This window comes from Astyanax mexicanus, chromosome 13, assembly GCF_023375975.1.
Source record: "Astyanax mexicanus isolate ESR-SI-001 chromosome 13, AstMex3_surface, whole genome shotgun sequence".
NCBI classification, from domain to species: domain Eukaryota; kingdom Metazoa; phylum Chordata; class Actinopteri; order Characiformes; family Acestrorhamphidae; genus Astyanax; species Astyanax mexicanus.
This window is the reverse complement of record NC_064420.1, coordinates 6355538-6381757: the sequence shown is the minus strand read 5'-3', so window position 1 is coordinate 6381757 and position 26220 is coordinate 6355538. Positions and strand designations below refer to the sequence as shown.

At 36.6% G+C, this 26220-nt stretch overlaps 1 protein-coding gene across 1 annotated transcript; it reads right to left on the bottom strand.

The window, feature by feature from the left end:
- Window positions 1-248: 248 nt before the first annotated feature.
- Window positions 249-24647, bottom strand: sars1 (seryl-tRNA synthetase 1). The gene is made up of 11 exons (XM_007232562.4): window positions 24404-24647; window positions 19276-19346; window positions 14967-15047; window positions 13305-13463; window positions 12316-12459; window positions 10081-10236; window positions 8963-9184; window positions 7264-7393; window positions 5677-5834; window positions 3513-3642; window positions 249-1080 (listed from the first exon to the last, which is right to left on the bottom strand). Exons 1-11 carry the CDS (start codon window positions 24537-24539, stop codon window positions 920-922), a joined length of 1548 nt encoding a protein of 515 aa, XP_007232624.3. The 5' UTR covers window positions 24540-24647; the 3' UTR covers window positions 249-919.
- Between the last annotated feature and the right edge of the window lie 1573 nt (window positions 24648-26220).

Below are 26220 nucleotides of genomic sequence, written 5' to 3'. Positions count from 1 at the left end.
TTGACATGTTGTTACCACTAGATGGTAGGGGCAGTGTCTCCATATGAGGCCAAAGGGTCAATGTTTTAAATTTTTTTTAAAAATCTTGGTGCAGAGAAGTAGAAATGTAATGGGCCCATACGAGGACACTGGGTCTCAAGAGGATATATTTACATGTCAATAACGTAATGTAATTTTTTTATTTGTATAAATAAATAAATAAATAAATATTGACAAACAAAACAAAAAAAAAATCAACAACACAACAGTGTGTTTACATATTTATTTATTCTCATATGCCACCATTATCTCTTAATGTACTGTACAGAGGCCTTCATTGCTGTTGACATAAGTGATGAGATCATTCTTCAGCCGTGACATCTAAGTGACAATGATGAAGATGAAGATGAGAAACTCTTCAGAGGGAGCTAATTCAAGGCAGACAGGTTGTTTTAAATGAAATTTGCCACCCACAACCAAAGTTGCAGCATTGAAGAAGGTAATTCTTACCCATTAAAGTTGATTTTAGGCTCTGTGACTTCATTTTCTAGACCATGCTTCAGAGAAGTTGAAGATTTTCAGATTATTAATCATTAAATTTGAATTCCTTTAATAGAAGCTCAGGAGCAGCAACATACCAAAGTATTACTACACCATTACCATACGGATTACAGTGTTTATACCCATGTTCCCTTTATTATGTACTTAAACCTAAATTTTAAATATGTATGTTCACAAACTGCATGACCTATACTGAACACGGAAACGTTAACAGGACAGAACCTTCCCTCCTCAGGTCTTTTAAAGCCGTCCCTGAAACCCGGAACAGAACCTGCAGAAGATTCCGATTTTCACCAGAAGTGAAGATGATGGATAAAACGGTAATAGTTTAATGAGATGAAGACGGCGGTGACTGGCAGGACGTGTGGAAGTGTAAAATCTAGGAGTTGACTGACATGTTCTCTACTTGGGTTTGAAGGTCAGAATCCTCGGCGTTCTGCTTCTTCTTCTTCTTCCCTCCGTCCTGCTGTTTCTTCTGCTTTTTGGACTGCTCTTGGTCAATAGGAGCGGGCTTCACAAACTTGATCATTTCTGTTAAGCCTAGAACCAAAAACAAACCACATCAGATTAAAAAATTTAAAAATGTGATTATTTTTTTTATTCTTCATTTTTTTTATTTAGATTTTATGTATGAGAAAATACAATTAAACACAATCTATCACACAAACCCCCCCTCTCCAAAACAAATAAATATCTAAAGGACTAAATGAACAAAATGAACAGCTCCCCTTTCAAAAAATTAATAACTAAGTAAATAACTAAAAATAAAAGTAAAAGTAAACCCACATCTCACAGTCTGTCTAGAGTTCTATATTAATTAAGCTCTTAATATAACCCACAAAGGAAAAATGTGATTATTTTAGTAATGTGGCGATATGCTATGCGTGTTTTTTGTAGATAAATGGTAAATGATTGTGTAAAAGTTGTGGTGGTTCGAATGCTGGAGTGTTATTCACCTGCTTGGTGTTGTTGAGTTAGAAGTTGAATAAAAGTCTACACCTGAATTTAGTGTATGATAAGAGTATCACTGCTTGTATGGCAGTTTTACATGTCCCTTCCTTTTTAGAATAAAACATTTATTTTAGGGGATAGTTAACTTACTTCATAGTCTCCTAATTGTTGTACTGGTTTATTATAATTTTTTTTATTTAACTTTAAGCACGATGTTGGGATATCTGAATTATATTAATATTGGCTGATAAAAAGTATTTTTTAGAATGACCTTCATCACCCAAATTTGTCTGATATTTTCAAACTGATACTTGCTGATTTATTTATTTATATATATATATGCTGGAAAAGGACCAAGCTCATTGTTATTTTTTATTATAAAAATATATATATATATATATATATATATATATATATATATATATATATATATATATATATATATATATATATATTTTTTTTTTTTTTTTTTTTTTTTTATCTGTTAATTTAAAAAGTATGTTAGCTAAATAAATGTGAAACCAAAATATTGTGAAAATACATTGAATTTTTAAAAACTGTCAATGAAATGAAACGAAACCTTTCATTTTATTGTTTGTGTTTAGATTAGATTAGTTGGTTTAAAGCTAAAATATTAAATATATAAATGTTACATTTGTTGCCAAAGTTACCAAGTTTGTAGTCTATCTGTCAGATACAAACGTGTATATCGGCCCAGAATTCCCACATCACTGTATCCCTAACTATAAGAGTTAATATTTTAGACTTGAGTTTTGTTTTTAACACTGTAGTAAATGGGACCATATATATGGGATATTGTTAAACTCTGTGTAAGAGTTAGTTTAGCACTGTTAATTTCACTGTGCAGAAAAAAGGGTTAAATTGCAATGCTCTTCAGGAAAGAAGAGATGCTACCAGGCAGGAACAATAAATTATTAAAAGACTTAGGATGACATGGGCAAAAATACATATTGAGCTATACACACTGAGTGCCAGCAGTTGTAGAGGTTCCTAATGGTATTCTGCAATATTCCATGCTACTGCAATATTTTGCAGAAGCGACAGAATGATGATGCAGTATGTGGATGAGCATTGCAGGGAGTGTTTAATTGCGACTAAGATCACGGCTGTGATTTGGTCATAGGCACGAGCCGAAGGCCTTTTTTCCCCAACACAAAGTAGTTCCACAACAAGTAAACTGTATCAGAACAGTAATTACATAATAGCTTGCAATCAAAATTGGGGGTTAGCGGAGAACAGTGAAAGTTAAGGGGGTTGTTATCCATTAGGACTGTGAAATAACGCTGAAATCTCCTCTCCTGCTCAGCAGAGTCGTCTTTGTTTGAAAGCTGCGTGTTTGCGGACATTTCTTCCTGGTTGCTGGGTGGTTAGCTAGCTGGCAGGCTAGCTGCGCCTGCAGGACTGTGGTTAGGTTAGCGTAGCTTGCTTTAGCTTAGCATAAGCGTAGCCTACCCTTGCTAATTACCGTTTCGGCTATCAGACTATCGGTTGTGGTACCTGATGGATTGACCAGCCAGAACAGCGGGGTGCAGGCGAGCGTGCCTTGGCTGGGCGTTAGCATGTGCTAAGCTAATGCTGCTGCTGGTGCTGCTGGAGGTGATGATACAAAACTGTCCTGTGTCTATATACCGTTACTCGGCAACGCGTCCGTGGAGTGATACAGATTTAGTGTTATATACGAGGACATTCAGTCTGGCTGCAGGTTTTCATTCCAGCTAAGCAGAAACTCATCATGTCATCATTTAACAGGTGGAACCAGGCGAGCGGATGGTTAAAAGCCTGCAGGTACACCAGCCAACCTTACAGATAGCATATACCATACGTGGCTGCTAGTGTTACTACACATTGCTTTAATTATCACAAAGCAAAGCACAGCAATGTTGTACTGGTTCTGGTAAATCCAGCATTTCCTGCTGAACCACCATCAAACCTGTGCCAAAATACAACAACAAGCATACGTTACACTCCACCTGTTTACAGACACGTAATCACATTCTCACCTGGAGGCATAAAGTCCCTGAGCGGCTCTGGAATGACTACGCCCTCGTCTGTCTGGAAATTTTCCAGGATGGCACATATTACTCGGGTGGTGGCACACATGGTTGCATTGAGCATGTGTACAAACTCAGCCTGGAATAAAAGAAAAAGACAAACCAGAAATATAATTTAATAAACATCCATAAATTGCTCTGAATGACTCGTAGCTCGTAATATTATGAGGATGAACAGTTTCAAGAAAAGGTATATGAACTAGGGGTGTCACGATTCTCTAAATCCTCGAATCGATTTTATTTCTGATTATTTTAGGGTCACGATTCGATTCGATTCGAGATTTTCTTTTTTCTTTTTTTGCATTAAAACAGCAATGTGCAACATAACAAAATAAATAATAAAAAAAAAAATACAGGAACAGTCATGTAAAAAATTTATAGAACAATTAGAGCCTTAATAAACTGAACTCTATCCTACTATAACAGTTAAACGTGGAAAAATAAGACTCGGTCCCTGAGAATGACAAGTTTTTTTCTTTAACAAAGATATATTATTAACTTTTTCTGAGAGAAAGATGCTCCTTAAGGTACCAAAACTATTAACATATTTGAGGCTGGACGAAACAACTGTTATTTTTATATTATTTACATTTTCTTTAAGAAGATGAGAATGACCACATTCTCTAGTGTCGGCTACAGTGTGCTGCGACATTTGCGGGAGGGATTGTCTATCCTCTTTTTGACTTCGAGGCTCGAGACCATGACATAATTTCGATCGATTTCAATTTGAACCCTTTGGAATTTCACGGTTTCATGGAGTGAATTTGTCATATAATATGATCTGATCTTCATTATAGTCAAGGGTATTAAACAAATAATTGTGCCTAAAATAATAATACAAAAACAATAATGATCTTGCAGGTCTTTATTTAACAAACTTATTCAATACTCAAACTGGTAGACGGAAAAGTAAGTGAACCCTTGAAACCGATAGCTGGTTGATCCCCCTCTGGCAGCAATAACCTCAACCAGGCACATCCTGTAGTTGTGAATGCAATCTGCACATTGCTTAGGATGAATTTTAGACTGTTCTTACTGTACACTCAAGTGTACATATCTCTTTACGTCAATCCATAGGATCTGAGATCTGGGCTCAAACTCAAAGTGCAGTCTGTTGAAGACTTGCTCCAGTGTTTTGAGTCATTGTTCTGTTGCATCACCCAACTTGTACAGAGTTTCAGCTGATGTACAGACATGCTCACATTATGCTGCAAAATTGAGATAGATAGATAGATAGATAGATAGATAGATAGATAGATAGATAGATAGATAGATAGATAGATAGATAGATAGATAGATAGATAGATAGATAGATAGATAGATAGATAGATAGATAGATAGATAGATAGATAGATAGATAGATAGATAGATTTAAAAATATATACATAAATATATGAATACAAAAAACTATAGAGTGTGGAAGTGTGGAAGTTCTCAGTCGTACATATGAGGTAGTGCAGTAAAAGAATAAATTAAGTATAGGAGGTATCAGCAGATATGACAGTATTAAACATAAACCTGTGCAAGTATTGTATTTAAGTTAGGTGCGTAAAGTAGTGTCCAGGGGTGCAAATGTACAGGATGTACAGTAAAGTTATATTAAGTTATATGTTGATATACTTAATATTCTTCTTCCTATCAATGACTGTAAGAAAACTGTTTTTCATAGATCTTCTGGTAGCTCTTTTTGGCTCAGCATGGCTTACATGCGCATAACCTTCTTGTGTGGAGCAACATCAATAGGTTTAAGTGGTTTTATCAATTAAATTAGCTTATCAATTACTTTTTAATTCATTTTTTTTTTGAGGTCATTAACACAAGAGTTTACATAACTTATTCCACTAGCACTGAGAGGTGTTTATCGTTGTTCTCAATTAACAAATGAATGATACGTTTTTTTGTGTTGTTTTAGGTACATTGTATTTGCCAATACCCTTGACTTGTATAAAGACCAAATCAAAATTTGACAAAATTGTGCAGAAACCAATGAAATTCCAAAGGGTCCACATATTTTTTCATGCCACTGCATTTTAAATACTATTTAAAATATTTATAAATATTAATAAATATTCATAAAAAAAGAAAAAAAAGAAATACCACCAAAGATTTTTACCTTGTCCATCATTTTTTTAGTCTGGCCGTAGCGGATGCGCAGGCGGCGAGCTTGATAATCTGTGCAGTTGGAGCAGGACACCAGCTCTCTAAAGGCCTGGGATCCAGGGAACCACGCCTCGAGATCCAGCTTCTTGCTGGCTGCGTGGTTCAGAGCACCTAGCAGATACAGACCAAATAATACACAGTGTGAGGCAGAGAGGATTATGGCTGGGGCCAACTTTTCAATTACATTTTTAAATTAAACAATATATGAGAAAAACCTCAATAATTATTGCTAATCTCAATATATACTATGAAGTTTACTTCACAAAGAAAGCCTATTAATGTAGACGAGCTGGAATGTGCTGACAGTTTAAAAATGTATGTTATATTTACATCTTTCCAATTTCTATGTCTAAATATATACAGCCCTGAAAAAAATTAGAAACCACTTAAAATGATGAGTTTCTTTGATTTTACCTATTTGAAAACCTCTGTAATATTTAAGAGGAAGATGGATGATCACAAGCCATCAAACCAAGCTGAACTGCCAAAATTTTTGCAACAGGAGTAAATGCATAAAGTTATCCAAAATCAGTGTGTGTAAGACTAGTGGAGGAGAACATGATGCCAAGATGCATATAAAAATTGTGATTAAAAAGCAGGGTTATTCCACTAAATATTGATTTCTGAACTCATAAAACTTTATGAATATTAACTTGTTTTCTTTGTATTATTTGAGATCTGAAAGCTTTATTTTTTTTTTTTTATTATTTCAGCCATTTCTCATTTTCTGCAAATAAATGCTCTAAATGACAATATTTTTATTTGGAATTTGGGAGAAATGTCCGTAGTTTATAGAATAAAACATCAATGTTTATTTTACTCAGACATATACCTAAATAAATAGCAAAATCAGATAATAATCAGATAATCAATAATTAAAGGTGTGTTGCCCTTTTAAAGGGTCTTAATATAAAAGACATTTCTATTCATTATCATAATTACTTTTAGGACAATATATAGTCTAAACTAAGTAGTTATCATGACAGGTCTATTTTCAGTGCTATGTATTATAAGGCTTTGAAATTTGTATTACTGACACATTCTAATTAGTATTGATGTGTATAGAATCATATAGTTTGAAATATTATGGGATGTTGTGATGCTCCTCTGAAAAATACTGCAGACCCTAAATAAACTCTTTAATTTACCTTCTGATAACAGATGGCACTCTGCTTTACCGCAGTGACTAAGAATTGAACATCCATATTATAATCCCATTTAAAATATTCACAAAAATGTTTAATCTAATTCACAGCCACAAAAATCCTGACCAGGGGCCCAAACTTTTACTTTCCATTGTCCAATGAAATTTTAACTCACTGGGACTGCCTCAGCTGCCAAAATAGCCACTACAAATAGTACATTTAACAACAGTGTTTAACCTTTTGCTGTGTGTACATAATAACATAGATAAAGAAGGTCTTGCACGGTCACATGACCTTGAAGCAAAGGCATTTCCACTCTTAAGTCCCCTTATAAAAGCAGCCAACATAAAACACAGGTAATGGTTTAATGAAGAGAGAAAAAGAAGTGAACTAACCGGAGACGATGTTGACGATGCGGTAGGGAATTCCGAGTGTTTGGTAAAATTCCTCTGCTGTTCCGATCATCTCATCAAACATCTCCCATGATTTGTTGTCATGAGGGGAGGAGTACACGAACTGCTCAATCTGGACAAGATTATAAAAAAAAAAGTTAATAAAAATAGATCATATTTCATAAATAAAAAGATAACCTTTTATATTTATAGTTATTATATAATTGATATATCATTTTAAGACACATTTTTGTTTTATTTCAGCATCCCTCAGAACCCGGCCAAGACCTACATCAGCTTTATAGCTGAAGACCTGAGTAACATAATACACCATATCAAACAGCAACATTTACTTTACATAATCTAGCTCAGAAAAAAAAAACAGTTAGCATCATGGCTAACACCCTTCAAGCATACTGCTGCTTTAAACCAAAGGATTACCTGTTCTGCCAGTATTCTGAGCTCAATAACTTAGGGCTCAATTAAGTTATAACTATTGTGATGAGACACTCATCTCACAAAATGAGACAAGATTTTAACATACCGTATTTTTTTGCACTTTCTGGTATATTTTTATTCATAAAGCGCTCTGGATTATAAAGTGCACTATCAATAAACGTCTACTTTCTGGTATATTTTTATTCATAAAGCAGTCTGGATTATAAAGTGCACCATCAATAAACGTCTACTTTCTGGTATATTTTTATTCATCAAGCGCACTGGATTATAAGGTTTGTTATGGGATACTAGTAATGATCAGGGGTGTCGGCATGTTTTCCTTCTAATTTGTGACAAGACCTGAAATGCTAAGCTAAGTTATGTAAACAAAACTGTAATTCTTATTAAACGAGCGCTGGATGTTAATTTACACAGATTTCTCTTTTAAAAACTGTTTATTTGGGTGAATAAAGGACTTCTGTTTATTTACAGTAAGCCTAAATTTCCAAATTTCCACTAATGCCACCCGACAGAGCTACACTGAGGAACCCTTCCGGTTCTGGTAAGCCAGGGCGATATTAGCTAGCGGTTCGTCTCATTCAGCTTGTTTTAACATGGTAAACAAGCAGGCTGCAGTCCACTATATTCACCTCTAAATGGAGAACGAGCTAGAGCTTAGCGCGGTTAGCAGGCAATGCTAATGCTGCTCCAGCAGTGCTAGTCAAGGTTAGCAACAGGATAGAGTCTATAATACTCGCCTAATGCAGCTCATGCTTATACTGCTGCAGTGTTGGTGCTGGAGAAACTGAAACTCCTGTAAAATTGCTGTACTTCAATAGTGTGGCTTTACTTTTCCTTAAAACCTGACTGGAATATAAGGTGCACTAATTTTTTTGGGGGAAAATTAAATAATTTTAAGTTCACCTTACAGTGCGAAAAATACAGTATAAATATATATATATATATATAAAAAAGAGCTGGCAACCTATGACCAAATTTTAACCTGTGTGGGGTTGTTAGCGTTAAGATGTTAACGTGTGTGTGTGTGTGTCACTCAAGCAGACCATTGCTGCTGTTTGCCTCCCAAAATGGTCGAACATTTGTTTCGGTTACCTGTGCAAAAGTCTCACGAGACACACTTAACACCTGGTAACAAATATTGTGCTGCTCTGATCTCCCTGTGGTATTTAGCTAAGAGTGGCCTGATTTAATTGTATGGCTGTAAAAGGAAAACAAGATTATTTGTGTACTTTACTTCACTTACTTTCTCAAACTGGTGAACTCTGAAAATGCCGCGAGTGTCTCGGCCATGGGAACCCACTTCCTGTCTGAAGCAGGTCGAGAGGCCAGCGTAGCGGATGGGGAGATCCTCCGGCTTTAGCCACTCATCTCTCAGGAAGGCTGCGATTGGCTGCTCGGAAGTGGCGATCAAATACTTCTCGTCCACTGAGTTGTCATCAGACTTCTCACTACCTTTCCCAATCACCTGAAGGAGCACAGCATATTTAAGTACTGTTTTATTATTGCATTATGAAGCCAAATCATACAATTACTGTTAAAATCAATCCTAAGAACTACACACACCCTGAATTTGTATTAGTGCTGCAAAAATGACTCAACAATGTCGATTTTCAGCAACCCGAACTCTTGCATGGTATGGATTTTTTTATTATTTATTTTTGCTACTGGGCAAATTGGCACCTGATTAGTGTAAAACATAGAATTATCTTTTTATATGATATAGTTTCTAAAAAAAAAAAAAAAGAAAAAAAAAAAAGATTTAGTTTTATATTTCGATACAATGAAGTCGCAATTAGTAATGATGAGCAAAAGATTTCTTTTTATATTTTGCCTTACTTTTTACAAAAGTAAAAACATCAAATTGTGCACCTTTTAGCAATATGGCTCATTTGAAATGCTGCTTCAACATGAAGAAATAAAAGTAAAAAATAAAAAATTATTGTAATTATAATTTACTGTTCATTTAAAGTTCTGAGCAAAATCGAAACTGTAACATGTTATACTCTTCTGCCTCCACTAGGTGACAGTATAATGGCCTCATAAGAGGACACCAGGCCTTTGTAGAGCAAAATTAAGGTGTTAAGGTCTAGAAAACCCAAAACATGATGTCCACACATGTGGACGCCAGGTCCTAGTAAGTTAAACAATCGTCTAGGCATTTAAAGGACAGTTTAATCCTACATTCAGGTGTTTCTATCCTTTTCTTAAGTAACGGGAAAAGCTAGGAACAGGAGCAGAGATGGATGGCATGGTAGAAATTGCTGATTAATCAATTAATCAGGAAAAGAAACAACAGCTGTATATTCTACAGAAATATGCAATATAATTTTCTTGCCACACAGAAGAGATTCATCTGCAAACCTTATACAACTCCTCATCAAACTGGCTGAGCTGCGCAACCTCCTGCATGACCTCTTTCCGCATGAAGAAGGGGGTGTAAAGGACATTGTAGTTCTTCCTGTAGAGGATCCGCAGGGCATAGTTAATCAAGGCCTGCTCCAGGAAAACCAGAGGCCCCTAATAAAAAACATGTTACCAAAGAATTAGCAACAAACAGATTCAAGCTCAAATGGATAATTGTCCCATTTATACCTAATTAGCTCAGTATGTGAGTGTGTAAACACCACAAGCGTAAACAAGTTCACGTCTCTAGTTTTCCATTGTGATCTTTGACCCAGTGGCATGCTCTTAATTAAGAGCGCTGCCTAACGCCTGTCAAGAAAAATATTTATATTGTTTATTTCAGTCAACAAATACATGCCTTCACGATCCTCGGTTTTAGATATAGAACAGAGTTGCCAGATATGTTGGGACACAGTAAATTCTATTCTATTCTGTGGGGAGGAAACTCTTAAACTGGTACCACTTTAAGATAAGACTATGGGTTTATGGGTTTATATATGGTTTATAAATGAGTTTATTAATTATTATTAGGGTTGTGATGAGACACTAATATCAAAAGACGAGACGAGATGAGATACGATACTGGGTTCACTAGAACGAGAATGAGACGAGATTTAAAAATAAAATAAAATAAAAAGTTTTATTTGACAAAATCATATAACGCAAACTTTTACAGACTGGTTTCTCTCACACATTGATTTTATGAAAAAAATAGAAATAAGAATTAAAAAAAAAAAAAAAAAAAACTTTTCTAGGTCTTATATAGTGCAAACAATAAGCACAAACCACAACCAGTCATATTAAGACTATGGTTTGTGTTTTTTTCTCCTAAATTTCTTGTTATTTAACTATGCATAACCATAACCAGTCATATTAAGACTATGCTTGAAGTGCAAACAGAGACAGAACATGTTTTTAAATACAGCACAGAGCTAAGGGATTAGTACAACTGCCTATGAAACAGTCACGTGTAGGATTTACGTACAGTATTTATATATGGTTTGTGTCTTGTTGGTCACTCTGTTACAGTTTATTGTTTCCACTGGAGCCAAAATGCAGCCAGACATACAACTTAACAGCAGCAGAAACAACTTCTATACAAATACCTGAATTTTCCACTTCTGCTGAGAGCTGCTCTCACTGCTCAGCCACCACACTCTATCGCTATCGCTACTGTGTTGCCAGATCCCGCATAAAAAGTCCACGCTAAACTGTTTTTTTTCCCCACGAGACAGGTTTAAGCTTGACGAGAAATAACGAGATCTCGTCAGACCCCTAATTATTATTGATTCGATTGTAAATGCTTTAAAAAACATTCATAAGCGGTTACAACACATCAATTAAAAAAGGCAACAGTGATTCATTGTTTGCTTAGTCATATAAATCATTGTATTAATTTAATTAATTTTCAATTAAGTATTTAGAAAGAACTGAAGTTTGACAGTATAAATAAGTGTGGAACCACATTTAATATTTTACAGCTGTTTGTTGCCATTTCCATTTATGTGTTGTTATAGATATATTTTTAACTGCTTATAAATGGGTTTTAAAGTATTTGCAAGCTAATTAATAACCCTTAATAAGCTCATTTATGACCATTCATAAAGCCTTTATAAAGGTAGTCATATTTTAAAGTTTTAAATGCGTCGAGACTGATAAGATAAGATATGAGATAAGAGATAAAGCACCTCTGAAGGGGCAGTGTCTGAGGGAAAAGGGTAGACTGGGCAGCCGCTGTTTCCTCTTTTATGACCAAGTTTTCTTCCACCCTGACTGGCATAAAAGCCTCGAAAACCGAAAGTAATATATGAAGCACAGTGCTCTTTTTTTTTTTTTTTTTGGTTTGGTTGATCTCCTGATTGAGATGAAACTTTGTGGGGTAGGTGATGACAGCCAATCAGGCACTGTTTAGCAACAGTATGATTGTTTGGCTTTATACTGTTTTGTAATAAAAGTACTCAAACTTTTTTTTTTCCCCTCAAGACCCATAATTGACTGCAGAACATCTTGAAATCTTGTAAACAAACCGCAAACCACAGATACGCTTCTTTTTTTTTTGACAGTGACCATATGCAGTTTTAAACACTGGATTTTGCTGAAGAAGAATATGTAAAGAACTTAAGAAAAGCATGTGGTGCAACAGCTTTAAAAAAACAACAATAACAGGTTAATGCTTATACGAATTAAACAAACCTTCAGGAAATATCCTCGGCTCCCAGCGACAATCGCCCCCTTCTCTCCTTCATATCCATCAACCATGACGACCAGGTCCACATGAGAGTACTTCTTCTGCGCTGTGCAGTCGCCCCAGGTGCGCTCCACCTTATTGTCGGCGTCCTTGGAAAGAAAAACAGGCCAGAATTTGTGTCAATCTTCTTGCTGATATTACACACCTAAATCTTGAGGATTTCTATTCAAATATTACATATTATAAGTTTAATTAAGCAATAGAACACGAGAGCAGCACTAGGTAGGATTTCCTTGATTTTTTATCTTTTTTAAATAAAATAGTAAAATTACAGCTTATAACTCACTGCAGCACTGCATTGAGGTGTAATAGGAGGAATAGCGGTGCTCTCGTATCTGTGCCGGAGCTCCTCTGAGCTCAAACCAGACTCTAAGTATTCCGAGGCGGCTGCAACCACGCACTTGCGAGAACTGCGACCTGCTTTCCGACCTTTAGTTCTAACAGCTCTACAAGGACTACTGGTTCATTCTTTACAAACTAACAAACAGACACTCTGACAGAAGCTGAAAAGAGACTGAATATGTTTGTGAAAACCAGAAAATGAGAAATAGAAACTAATCCGCCTGAAACATTTATTACACTCTACAACTGTAGGGGGAGCCCACGAGCACAAAATCTCAATCCTACCTAGTGGAGCTTTAACTGGAGTAGAGAGAGAACAGGCAGCTTCTCTAAGTGTCCTGAAGGAGAATCTCCAAACCCAAAAGAAAAGTTTTTAGAATGTAAATTACCGATTTTACCGTAGAGAAAAAGGGTTAAGATCACCTACACCTGTGGCCCATATATGAGCCAATGCCTGTTAATGGGTTATAAACACTGTTTTTATTTATGTATTTATTAATAAATGTTTTTTGCTCATTAAAAGTAAAACGTGTCCATTCTCGCCTGGTTTAAATTCTGAATATGTACCACATGACAGGAAGCTCAATCTTACCTCATCATTGCTAATGGGAACTGAAGGGTGCAGGAGATTCCCGATCTCCCGCTGGTACTCAAAGCGCTCTGCCTCCAGCTTCAGCCGCTCGCTGTCTGATTTCTGAATAGCTTCATCCACCAACAGCCGGACCTTCTTAATCTGAGTCACTGTCAGAGCCTGCAGAGCAACAACACAGAGCATCTCTTTATTAAAATCAGATTATATTGTTACAAAGTTTCCAGCACATTCTCTATTAACTGCACATACCAAACTGAACACATGCAAAAAGTTATTAGTACTGAAAAAAATGGATAATCACAACAGAATTATTTTAGAAATTTTTTTCTCTACTTAAGACAACAGCTTTTAATAAATAGGTACATACATATAAATGAAAGGATCAATGACATGTATTGTAGTCATGTCAAATAAAAAATAAACTATTAATAATGACAATATTAAACCATTTTTAAAGCTGGTGCTTTTCTTTTTTATTGATTTTACAATTACAATTTTCTGCATTACAAAAGAGCACTGAAATTTGAAACAAAACACATGGGGGGTTTAATTGCAGTTAAAAGTTAGAAAAAACTTTTTTTGTTGGGGGCCAGAACGAGAAATATATTTGAAGTCATGGGCCACAGACTCTGTAATAAAACAAATAATGAAATAAACCACTTTAAATAATACATTTTCCTGATTATTTCATTTACACACCATTTTACTTGACTTACTATCTTTATCTTTGACAGTGTTGTGCAAACCAAGATTTTTCAAATTGATGTTTAATTTCATAATGTCTCTTAATATTAAACTCCTTAATTACGGCAACTTTTAGACTCTTTGGCCCGTTTTCTGCGCTAGAAATGTGCACCCTCTCCGCTTTTAGACTCTTTGGCCATTTTTTTTCTGTGCTAGAAATGCGCACACTCTCCGCTTTTAGACTCTTTAGCCCGTTTTTCTGTGCAACAACTGAGCAACCTCTCCGCTTTTAGACTCTTTGGCCCGTTTCTGAAACCTAGCGTTCAAAATCTTACATTATAAAAACCTGCTTAACAGCGGGCCAACTTTCATTCTATTTCTAAAATACCCAAATGGCCCGCGGGCCGTAGTTTGGACACCCCTGGACTAGAGTCTTTTTACTGTATTATAATATCTAAGGGCAGTTTAAATCCTTTTCACTGAATTTAACTGAGAGATTTAATGAAGGAAATAAACACTAGCTCCATATTCCACACTTAACAACCTGGAAAGAGTAAACATGCCATCAGCTGTGTCTGGGTTGTGTGTGTGTATGTTTGTGAGAGAGAGAGAGACAAAATTTCAGCACAAATAAATATTCCTTTTAACCTCTGCAGTAACCAATGCCGTTTATTTTCATTGCTAAATAAACCTGCTTATCACCCAAACGTCAGCGGGCTTTTTAAACTTGCGTAAAAAAGTTTATTGATTAACTGCAAGCTTTAATGCATTAATGATTAAAGCCCAAATCATTAGCAAATGTTTTTAAATGTTTCAATAAAAGTGGACATCTGCATTAAAATATAAATAAAACACAAAACAAATGTTATCAATTATTTCCCTAAAGAAGAAAAAAACATCAAGATAATTAAAAAAAATACACAGTTAGAATACACAGCACAGATTCTGCAGCATACTGTGATTTTACACAGATCTCACCGATAACGTCTCTGCTGTGAGAGCTTCCAAGTTCTGGGCATCGTCTGGAAGAGTCTCATCATCACCAACTGGCTCCTTCTTCTGCTCAGGCAAGAGAAAAAACAGGGCAAGACGATATAATACCAAACATTTAAGCAGATCTAGTTTAAAAAGAGCAACAAGAATCCAATGCAGCATTTTTTCTATAATTCAAAGTGAACAGTCCAGATATTCTCTCATAGAAATCCTTTGTTAGTTGGAGGCCCCCGTTGTGGAGGCAAGCGCTACTTTGGCATTACAATGCTCCCGCCTACGGAGGGTTAAAAAAAAAAAAAAAAAAAAAAAAAAAACTTGAAACAATGTTTGTCTGTGCTTTTTTTATTATACGGCTCCATTTTTTTATTTAAAGAAGAGAAACAGTCTTTAACGGGTAGCGTGGCAGGCTCTGTTAAGTGGCGGGTCACGTAAAGTGGCAGGCTGAGTACTGTGGCAGGTCGCTGCAATAGCGCTAACTTTATATGATGGAACAGAAAAACTTTTTAGGTCTGTTTTCATAAGCTGCTGATGGAGTCAGTGAAGAGTTTACACTACCAGATTCCTCCCAAAATCCGACTAGAGCCAACTACCTCAGACTCGCCCACACTGGAAAACAGGTTTAACATCACTTGTTAACTTAACTTAAGCTTTAGTTCAGTCTGTTGTTAAATCAGTATAATACCTGGCAAATTAAATTCGAAAATGGATAAATGCCGTGTGAAAATAGAACCTAAATTGTATTTACAGTCTGTGGCAGTTTTAAGATACATTTTAAGTCAAAGATAATGTAGATGTAAGACTCCTGTTCCTGTTCATGTAGTTTGCCATCAGCTGCCGGAGCCCTGAGAGAGCACAATTGGCCGTGCTCCTTCCCCACATCACTCTTAGGGGCTCATGACGATCAGCACAAGACGTCTATGATACATTATGTATCAGAATGGAGTTGCTGTGCTTTCCTTTAAGTGCGCTGTGATGCTACTTGGCAATTCTGCATCAACTGCAGTTTGAAAAGAGGCAGTGGCTGACTTCACATGTATTGGAGGAGGCATGTGCTAGTCTTTGCCCTCCTGGTGTTGGGACATTACCAGCGATAGGGAGAGTCTTATCGTTTACAATAATATTTTATACATTTTTAAGCACACAAAAATTACAATAATAGCACTATTCTAGACAGTCCTAAAACAGTTTATATTTGTTTAGCTATTTACTGATTTTTTTTTATAAATATTCAAAACTTTTTTTGTGGTAGATCTTTTTTTTATATACATTATTTATTTTTGATACATCATTATTATTTTATACACTATCAGTCTTGGTAAATTACGAAATAGACAAACGTTTACAAACTCCTTTGTTTCTACTGAATGGTTGATATTGTTATCAGGAATAAACACTGAAATATTTTGATGCTGTGATGCTACTCGGCAACGCTGCATCAACTGCAGTTTGAAAAAAGGCGGTGGCTGACTTCACATGTATTGGAGGAGGCATGTGCTGGTCTTTACCTTCCTGGTGTTGGGACATTACCAGTGATAGGGAAAGTCTTAATAAGTGGGTTGGGTAACTGGCCATGTAAATTGGGGAGAAAATGGGAAAATTTTAAATCAAATTTGCTAGCCTACTGTAATGTAGAGGTTTTCTGATGAATTGTTATTAACATCTTAGCGAGAGGTTAGATATTTATAACCATTCTAATCTCTATTCAATTTAATGCATGCATTTAACAGAGTAACAGAGTAAATGACATTTAACAGATTAAATGACTATGACATGTACAGAAAAGCAAATATGTGCTTATAAATAGGGCTGGGGCGGTATTGATTTTTTATAACCGCGGTAAAAAACTAACGCATCACCGCGATATTGCGGTTAACCGCGAGACCCCAAACCCCCTCCCCCCCCCCCCCCCCAAAAAAAAAAAAAAAAAACACCACAAATTTATTGGTAACAAATCTTTATTCTTCAAACCATACAGCCTACATACAACCTCTACATAAAACATAAATACAGCATAACAAGTGAACATATGCTGCCTGTATAATTCGTCATTGTACAGCTAACCTGTCTTTTTCCGAGCAGACTTTTTTGAAGGAGGAGCTTGTCCGCCTCCCCCTTCTCCATCCATAGATCTATTTTAGGGCTGGCCCGAATAGCGGTTTTGAGCTCAGGATATTCGGCAGTAATTGGTAGCGAATATTCTAATATTCGTTTAAAAAAAAGACGAATTAATCCACAGCAAAATTTTCCACTGACCCCCGGCCCCGAAAAAAATATATTTCTCACCCCTTTCCTCGGGCCGTTCGGGCTCAAGGCTCAAGAAGTCTGTGTTAGGCGTCTGTTTTTTTTTTATTCACATTCTTCTTATTTCTCATTAAATATCTACTAGATACAGATTATATCTGTACAGTATCATTTATTTCACTTCCCTCCTGAATATTTGGAGTGCATTATGTCTCCTTATGTTGTGTAGTTATGTAGTTTTCACCCCAGAATTTCTGCTGCCTCACACCAGGCTTCGGCTGCATCGCAGGGCAGGAGCGCAGCGGCGTTACGGCTATTTCGTTTGAATTGTGCAGTGCAGAGTATTACAGATTTTGTATTTTTGCACTTCGGCTATTAGCTCAATATTAAATATTTCGTTTGTTTATAAATTATTTTATATTCTTAAACCATGTTAAATTATATTCGATTGGAGGAAATTAATTCAGACATCATTTCTTTTTTGTCCCGTTACCGTTCCGCAAAAAAAATCCTTCTTTTAATCCCGCATCAGCCCGCCACATACACAGTTTTGCCGCACCTGCCCCGCGGTCCTAAATAAATTTAATAAATTACATTTAGTGCTTAAAATAAAATAAAAATATTTATTAAAACCGCGCTGAATAGTGCGGTCACGTTTCTTACCACATTACAAAAAAAAAATCGGTGTGTGTGTGCGCGTGTCGGTCCATTCTCCGCTCCTTTTTTGTGCTTAGGGTTTTTTTGTTGCGTGCATGAGAATCACTGCGTGATTATTACAATTTTCTTAACTATTTATTAATGTGCTCCCACATCCTCTGGATTGATTAAACTCCTGTTCCCGCCAATAACAATTCAGTTCTGTCTGTGCCGCGAGATATCCTGACGGGACCCGCGTCATATAATATGTTGATTAAAATGTCGTGACGTTAAGAAATCGGCTCGCAAGAGACAACCGACCAAAAAAAAGACATTAGTTCCATTTTAAAATAATAGAAACCTGTCCTTTATGTTTGACAATTTTTGTTTCACTTTACGTGTCCTTACTCATCTGAAGTTTATTTATCTGAACTGAGTTTTATATGGTTATATTTGTAGCGGTTCTGAACTCAGTTCCGCGTGCTGTGAAAGAGACAAGGCGCAGCGCATTTTACCTCAGACTTGGTCAGATAACAACATTTCAGTAAAGATGGTGGTTATAGTTTTATATCATTGCTTTGCTGTTTGAACTACACTTCAACCAACCTTACTATTTTTACCAAGACTGAGGCGCAATGCCGCGCGTTCTCCGCGGTGCTCACGCAGAACAGCCAGCAGCCAGACAATGAATTAATATATTTTACTTTCTCAAAATGTGACCACGGAACACCTTACATGGCTCTATGGTTTACCTTGAGGTGGGTGAATTAGTTTGATGTGTTGGCGGGAGGTGCAGACACCACTTTCCGGCAAATCTTGCAGATGATTCTCTTCTGTTCTGAGTCTTTTTCTTCCTTTTTTCTCAACTTACTGAGCCTGCCCTGTAGCTTCCATTTCCGAGCCAATATTAGTGCTGCTAATCTTCACTCTCTTCAGCAGCCTCAATGGAGACGAAGTGAGCAGGAGACTCCAGAGCTGACCTCAATGAGTACCACGCACCGCGTTTTGCTTAACCCATTCGCTGCCGCGCCAGTGCAGCGGCAGCACAGATAAATGACAAAAATTTTTATATTCGATATTATGAATTTTGAGATCGTTTGACACCAATATCTATCGCGATCAAAATATATTTGATATATTGCACAGCCCTATAGTGTAGGACTTACACTTGACATATTAATACTGAATTCACCACAGTTGTGCTTATATGGAGCATTTTACTACCGCTCAAAACGCAGTCAATCAGATTTGACAGCCATAAAAAAATGCGGTAATGACGGTAATGAGCTCATCACCGCGGTGACGTCCCATAACCGCGGTATTGCGGTAATAAAATTATCGTCACAGCCCTACTTATAAACCTGGGAAATAAATAAGTTTATACATCACAGCAGTAGAAACTCTGACTGTTTCTTACCTTCATTTTCTCTCCAATAGCCTTGCTGCATAAGTTCTTTGCCTTGTTGAGATTATCAGCGGTGAAACGACCTGGCAGAGCAATAAGAGAGGTCAGTTTAACATTTGTTTAAAGTACGTTTACTCTTTTACCTTCTGCTTCACAGCAACAGCAGTTCCTTTATCACTTGTAAAGCAACACGGTGTTTAAGTAAGACGCTAAATAAAATAATCTTTATACTTGCTGTCAATATTATTATTATTGATTTCATGATAGAGACTATGGGTATTCCATACTCTATCGTACACAATAATATTTTATACATTTATAAATAATAGCACTATTTTAGACAGTCCTAAAACAGTTTGTATTTGTTTTGCTATTTACTGATTTTTTTTATGCTATGTTTGCGATTAAATGCCTGCAATAAATATTCAGCACTTTTTGTGGTACATTTTTTTACATCATTATTATTATTTTATACTACCAGTCTTGGCAAATTACTGTAATTTATAAATAGACAAAAGTTTACAGCCGCCTTTGTTTCTACTGAATGGTTGATATTGTTATTAGAAATAAACACTGAAATATTTTGACATCATTTTAGTTCCATATCACCCATCACTAATGGTAAGTAGAAAAAAAAAAATAATAATAAAAACAGCAAGGCCAGCTGGTCTTGATCTTTAAAAACCTGGCTATAACTTCTTAGTAGTACACCAATGAATAAACTCGCGATATATATATCATATCATCTCTAAACAAACATAAGTCTAATGTTCTTCTCATACATAATTTATTTAGGAAATATTTTACAAACAAAGATTCAGCTATTTTCCTGCACCTAGGATCAAAACATTATGTCAGTAGCTTATATAGCCGCAACGCTCCGACAGACCATAATATTATGTTGAAGCACAGCAAGTACCGCATTACTCCGCGAGGCTTCTGACTATAATAGCGTGTTGTGCCGAATTCGGTGAATAAAACGGTTTTAAAACAGAGATAAAGATTGGATAAGTTTCATTTCTGGATGAAGTGATTTCCAGCGCTGTTTGGATATAACTGTGGATTACAGGAGACTGGATTGATGGATTCTCTTTAGTCTGGACGCGTTTTGAAGGTAGGACCTGTGGCTGAGCGCGGGTGTGTGTTCGGGGGGTGGCGGCAGTGACCGGAGGTTACCCCAGGACAAAAGGAGAGCCTTTTATTACTGGAAACATGCGCTCTGACGCAGCTCTAATTCATGAAACATACATCCTACAGTAAAAGCACAGTTCTGGAATCCGGAGAGCCAGACGGTTCGAATGGTGTATGACATGACCGCATTCGATGAAATATGGACGAACGATAAACGCAAATATGAGAGTTATGAATTATTAAAATCATAACCAAGGCATATTTCGCCCTAAATGTTTATTTTCTGAAAGGATATTCCGCTAAATAGGCTAAATAGCTCAAAAGCAGAGATTCTAAGCTTTAAAATGGTATATTGGATGTCTATATTGAACCTGTAACTGTTCATAACTATTCAGAAACACAGCCAGTTATGAAATATTAAATATTTCTGGCCCGCCGGTGGGCCAGCGCGTGTTAAGAGGTTAACTTTACTTAGAAGTGGGCGCTAAAAAGAAACAGTTTGTGCTATTACCCCAGAACGGGTGGAAAGGAAAGTTTACCGGCACCTTGTTCTGGCCACGGAGCTACAGTGGAAACTAGCTACCCTGAACCACAGCCGAGAGGCAGTACGGCAGTCAAAGGTAACCGCGCGCTAGCCCAAGAGGGGGATCTTTTTCTGGCGTGGGTGAGGAATTCTGCACAACAGAGCGCAGTGTACCACATAAAAATCGAGGTCAGTAAACACAAGCAAAATCCATACACAAGGCGCACTGCATTATAAGGCGCAATGACGATTTTTGGGAAAAAGTATTTAAGTATAAAAGTATTTTAAGTGCGCCTTATAGCCCGAAAAATACGGTAAATACCAAAAAAATACAAAATAGATGCTTTAAAGAATATCACTTATAACTATATGAAGTATTTTTTATAGCTGCAAAGACTTTTGCAATATTACTGCATACATTATGATATGGCACACCCCTACATATCAAACAGCTTAGACATGGGGTTTGTCCTGCTTGATTAGGATTTTTCAGGTTGGCTATTCATGCTGGTAAACCAGACAAACCAGTCAATACATCAAACAAAAACATACCAGATTCTGGTCAAAATGTAAGCTAGCCAACATCTCAACTTACCCAGCCTGAGCTAGTACTACTGAGGCAAAGCTCTATATCTCGATATAAAGCTCTGGAAACAAATAAGACCACTTAAAATACTATGTTTCTTTGATTTTACCAAGTTGAAAAACCTCTGGAATATAATCAAGAGGAAGATCAAACCAAGCTGAACTTCTTGAATTTTTGCACCAGGAGTAAAGGCATAAAGTTATCCAATAGCAGTGAGTAAGACTGGTGGAGAACATGCCAAGATGCATGAAAACTGTGATGAAAAAAACAGGATTATTTCACCCCAGAAATATTGATTTCTGAACTTATAAAACGTAATGAATATGAACTTGTTGTCTTTGCATTATTTGAGGTCTGAAAGCTCTGCATCTTTTTTATTTAGTTATTTCAGCCATTTCTCATTTTCTGCAAATAAATGTTCTAAATGACAATATTAGTATTTTGTCAGAGAAACTGAAGTGGTCTCAATTTTTTCCAGAACTGTATGCAATATAATGCAAAATAATTCCGATATCAATATGAACAGTATAAAAGCCATCATCCTCGGTGTAAATAATCAGGCACTGACAGAGCTGGGTCATATGGTACAAAGATTATCACAAAAATTAAAGACATTTACACAGTATTTATCATAGTTCGACACAGAGCAGAATCTGCCACTGCTGATGCATTCTGTCTATTCAAACACTCTCTCAGATTCTTATCGGTGATTGACAGGCGACGTCACAGGGAGGTTCTTTTTGTGTTAATTGCCATGCTGAAGGTATCCTGAGGTCAGCTGTATTTTCTTTCGCTTTCCTTTATGAATGTACCTTAAAGCAGCTACTGTTAACACCATATCATCACTTCCATGTGTTGTTTTAGTTTAGTCAGGCTAGTACACAGAAACCCAGGCAAGACAGCAGCAAAACTGAGTAAATCAGCTCTCATTAAAACAGCAGAATGCCCTGCAGTCCATTTTCTGCTGTACTTGAGGACTATATCAGACGTTTCATGATCATATTTGTAAACTCTTGGTTGAATGGAGGAAAATGTAATACAATAAAATAATAGTGCCGTTTGCTGTTGTAAGCACATTTCTGGAGTTTTAAACCTCTAAAAAAAAATCTCTCACAGAAAGTTATTAAACCTAACAGTAATAAATACAACGCCTGTTGCCGGAGACCAGGTTTACCAGAGTTTTGAGAAGATTTTGGGTCTAAAACCTGCTCTTAAATTCTCAAATATCATTAAAATAGTGGACAAATATGTGCAGTGCTTTGTGTGACAAATAATAGTCCCCAAAGGCAAGATATCTTTCAGACCTGTCCACACAAACCCAGATATTTGCAGTGCAAAGCCTAAGTTTCACTGATTACAGTAGCTTAGCTTCACTGTTATGAAATTCAGACTGTGTTGTGGTGTTTCAGCTCAAAAAAAAATCAGAAGTGACTAATCGAAACAATAATGATCAGATTACTCGACTACTACAATAGTTTTAGCATTTCAGCTTGTTGTCACTGGTATCCTCGCTCAGCTCGTCTAGACAGGGCTGTTTTCCTCATTTTATTTCTATTTCTCCACTTTTATTCTATAGTTATTTGAAAAGCAAGTTTCTAGTACTTCCACTGCACAGCTCACAGTTATGTTGCAACCAAGTCATCCTCAAGTGTATTATTGTGATTATACCACAAGTCCATTATCGCAGTTTATTGAAAGATGTTTAGTTCAATAGGATGAGGAAATACTATCTGTTTAGTTATAAACACTCCGCTAGTTAAAATAGTTCCATTGCTGCTCTGTTTGTAGCTGCGCTGTTTGGTTTGTAAGCGCTGCATCGTTGCGAGGCAACCTGTATGAATGCGGAGTAGTACACGCCTAATGGCGTCCATTTCCACCTGACCAAAAACACTCTTGAACGCATGTCAAGTCGTAATTATTATAAGTAGGAATTTCCAATAAAAGACTTGAAGGCAGCATACCTATAACTTACATATGACGTTTGGTGGCAGGACAGGTAGTAGACACACGTCACTGTCAACAACCATATGAATTTTTGCAGCACAATATTTAATTAAACAGGAGTTTTTACAGACTAAAATCTGTAAAGAAAACGTACGTACAGTTGGGTCAAGTGTTCTTTAAGTACTGATGATATACTCTATATGTTTATAGACAATACGATAAGACAATTTAATTCAATTAAATATTGATATATAGAATGCACCTCTAATTGTAGATCGGCATTGAGAGGAACTTAATATAATATGTATTATCTATTGATGATTATTATGACTGGGGATGAAAGTCAGTGATACAGGTGCTGAGAATTAATTGTTTTATTAATTAATTTACACTGATAGTCAGTAGCTGTTCATTCAACACACAGGATTGCATCAGATTGCACTGAGACTGATGACGACACTACAGTGGTAGTCACAGCTCACTGCCAGAACTGTACAGCAGCAGTCTGAGCTCCTTTATTCTACTGTTATTTTTCTTAAATAATACACTCCCCGTCCTCGGTGTATGTTTTAATTTAAACACTACATATAGCTAGCTGTTACAGCTTGGTTAGCTAACTGCTAACACCGGCTTCTCTGTTATTGTTCAGCCTCTGAGCTGAGCTAGCTAACCGGCTAGCTAGCCTGGCTAAGCTAGCATGCTGTTTATGAATGAAGTAGCTAGTTAGCTGTAGCTAGCTAGGTTAGCTAACAGCTAACTAGCTACAGCTTTATAAGGGCATAATTATAGAATTCGGTTTTGTACGTTTTCGCCATTACGATATGAATTAATACATTAATACTTTTATCAAATTTCTGCTGCTAGCACCGGCTAACAACCCAGCCCTAAGGCTGCCATGTGGCGCTTAGCCTCAGCCGCAGCCTCAGCCACCCCTCCAGCCCCGCACTTCCACTCACACTTCCTCCACTCCGAATCCGCCTGAACCAGGTTATCCACCAGCGCCACATCTTTAAACCGCTTCCTCTGCGTTTCCCTCACTATCTCCGGATCTCCGCCCTTGTCCTTCCGAAACAGGTCCAGGTCCAGCACCATGATGCCGATGATCACTGATACAGTAACGCTGCTGAGCGGCTGAGCGGGCAGGGAGCGTGTGGACCGGCCGCGCTGCAGTGAAGCGCAAGTGTGCGGCTGTGTCCCAAACCGACCCGCAGTGCGCTAACTAAGGAACTACTATATAATAGTCTGCTATTTTCTAGGGTGCGAGTTTCTTAGTGCACTATTCCAGTGTTTCAGTCATATGATGGATACCATTTCATTTGTGTTATCCAATGGCCGATCTAAGGGCCACAATAATCATAGAGGGGATAAGTATAATTAAAATTAAATCATAATTTTAAGATTGCATGTATACCTTTTCCATTAACCTAAAATCATGACATGGTCATTTTAAGACTTTTTTTAGATTTTAAGGGTGCTTTCACACCTGCCCAATTTGGTCCGGACTGCGAAAGGGGGTCGTAAACCACGGTCCTTACAAAAGAACTAGAGTTTGGTCCAACCAAAGAGGCGTCCGAATCTGATGAACCATGGTTCGGTTTATCCGCAGTGTGAAAACGCTTCTAGACTTTCAGACCATTTACAGAAACTTGAGTCAGTCTTTAAAAATCCCACAGGTGTAAAGAACTGGTGCTGTGCTGAAATCAGTCGCCCCTTGGCAAAGTGCAGATGCATCACACAGCAGTATGAACACAAATGCTTAGACTGGGAATTAATTTAGTTGCTGTAACATTAGATTAAATCAAATTATTTCTAAACAGAAATAACAGACACCTGAGGATAATTTTACACTCATTTGCTGCGAGGCGAAAGCATGTACATGAAAGGGAGTCAGATTCTGATAAAAAAAAAACTAGAATTCGGTACAACACCTGAAAGCAAAGCAACTCAAAACCGAACTCATACGTAACATTCTACAAACCAATCAATATGAAGTATTAAGAGACTCCACCCACGTAGCTGAGGATGACAGGATGTGGTAAAGTTTGCAGAAAAAAATTGTGAGAAAATAAAAATTATGAAATGGGATATTTTGTATTTGTAATTTGTAAAATCCTTAATAAAGTTCACTTAAAAAATAATAAAATAAACTTTGCAGTGTACATCCAAAACCAACCGGACCAAATATTCAGTCCAAATTTTTATTTTGGTGATGTCAAAGACAATAAACCCAATTATTTAAAGCGGTAGGACACCAAATTAAAGTTTCTTAATAAGTAACATCATCTCAATCCACTCTGCACTCTAGACTGCACAGCCTGTGGGTTCATATACTTAAATAAAACCTATAGACCTGAATTAAAGTCGATGTAGAAAGAAGAATGGGCTTGTTGGAGTGTTGATGTTCATGTTGGAGTGAGTGCATAGAAAGAGTTTAATATGGCATCACATCAATGTCAAAAGTCGAGGGCGCAAAAATAGCTGAAACTCGCTTCTGTGTGTTATTTATTCATGTTCCACATAAAAGGCTGAAATGAAAGTGTTCAGATATGACCACCAGTAATGTGGCATATATAGTATTAAAGTGGATAGATTTTTGCGGAATAACTGTACATCCAAGCAAATGAATAACATTTTTGTAGCCATATTTTTGTTTTACCAGCAAATGAACAAGAACTTATATTTTAAAATGAACAGTAATTTAAATATTACTAACTAAATAATAGGTGTGCAGTAAAATTATTAGTATTTTTTATTATAAGTTTTTATTATCTTT

Bases quoted from the DNA above. Each gene is read 5' to 3' on its own strand.
- sars1 (XM_007232562.4), bottom strand. From the start codon at position 24,539: ATGGTGCTGGACCTGGACCTGTTTCGGAAGGACAAGGGCGGAGATCCG. The intron at 19,347-24,403 runs GTGAGTGGAAGT...TTGCTCTGCCAG, and splicing joins GGATTCGGAGTGGAGGAAGT to GTCGTTTCACCGCTGATAAT. The intron at 5,835-7,263 runs GTTAGTTCACTT...TGTATCTGCTAG, and splicing joins CATCGTCAACATCGTCTCCG to GTGCTCTGAACCACGCAGCC.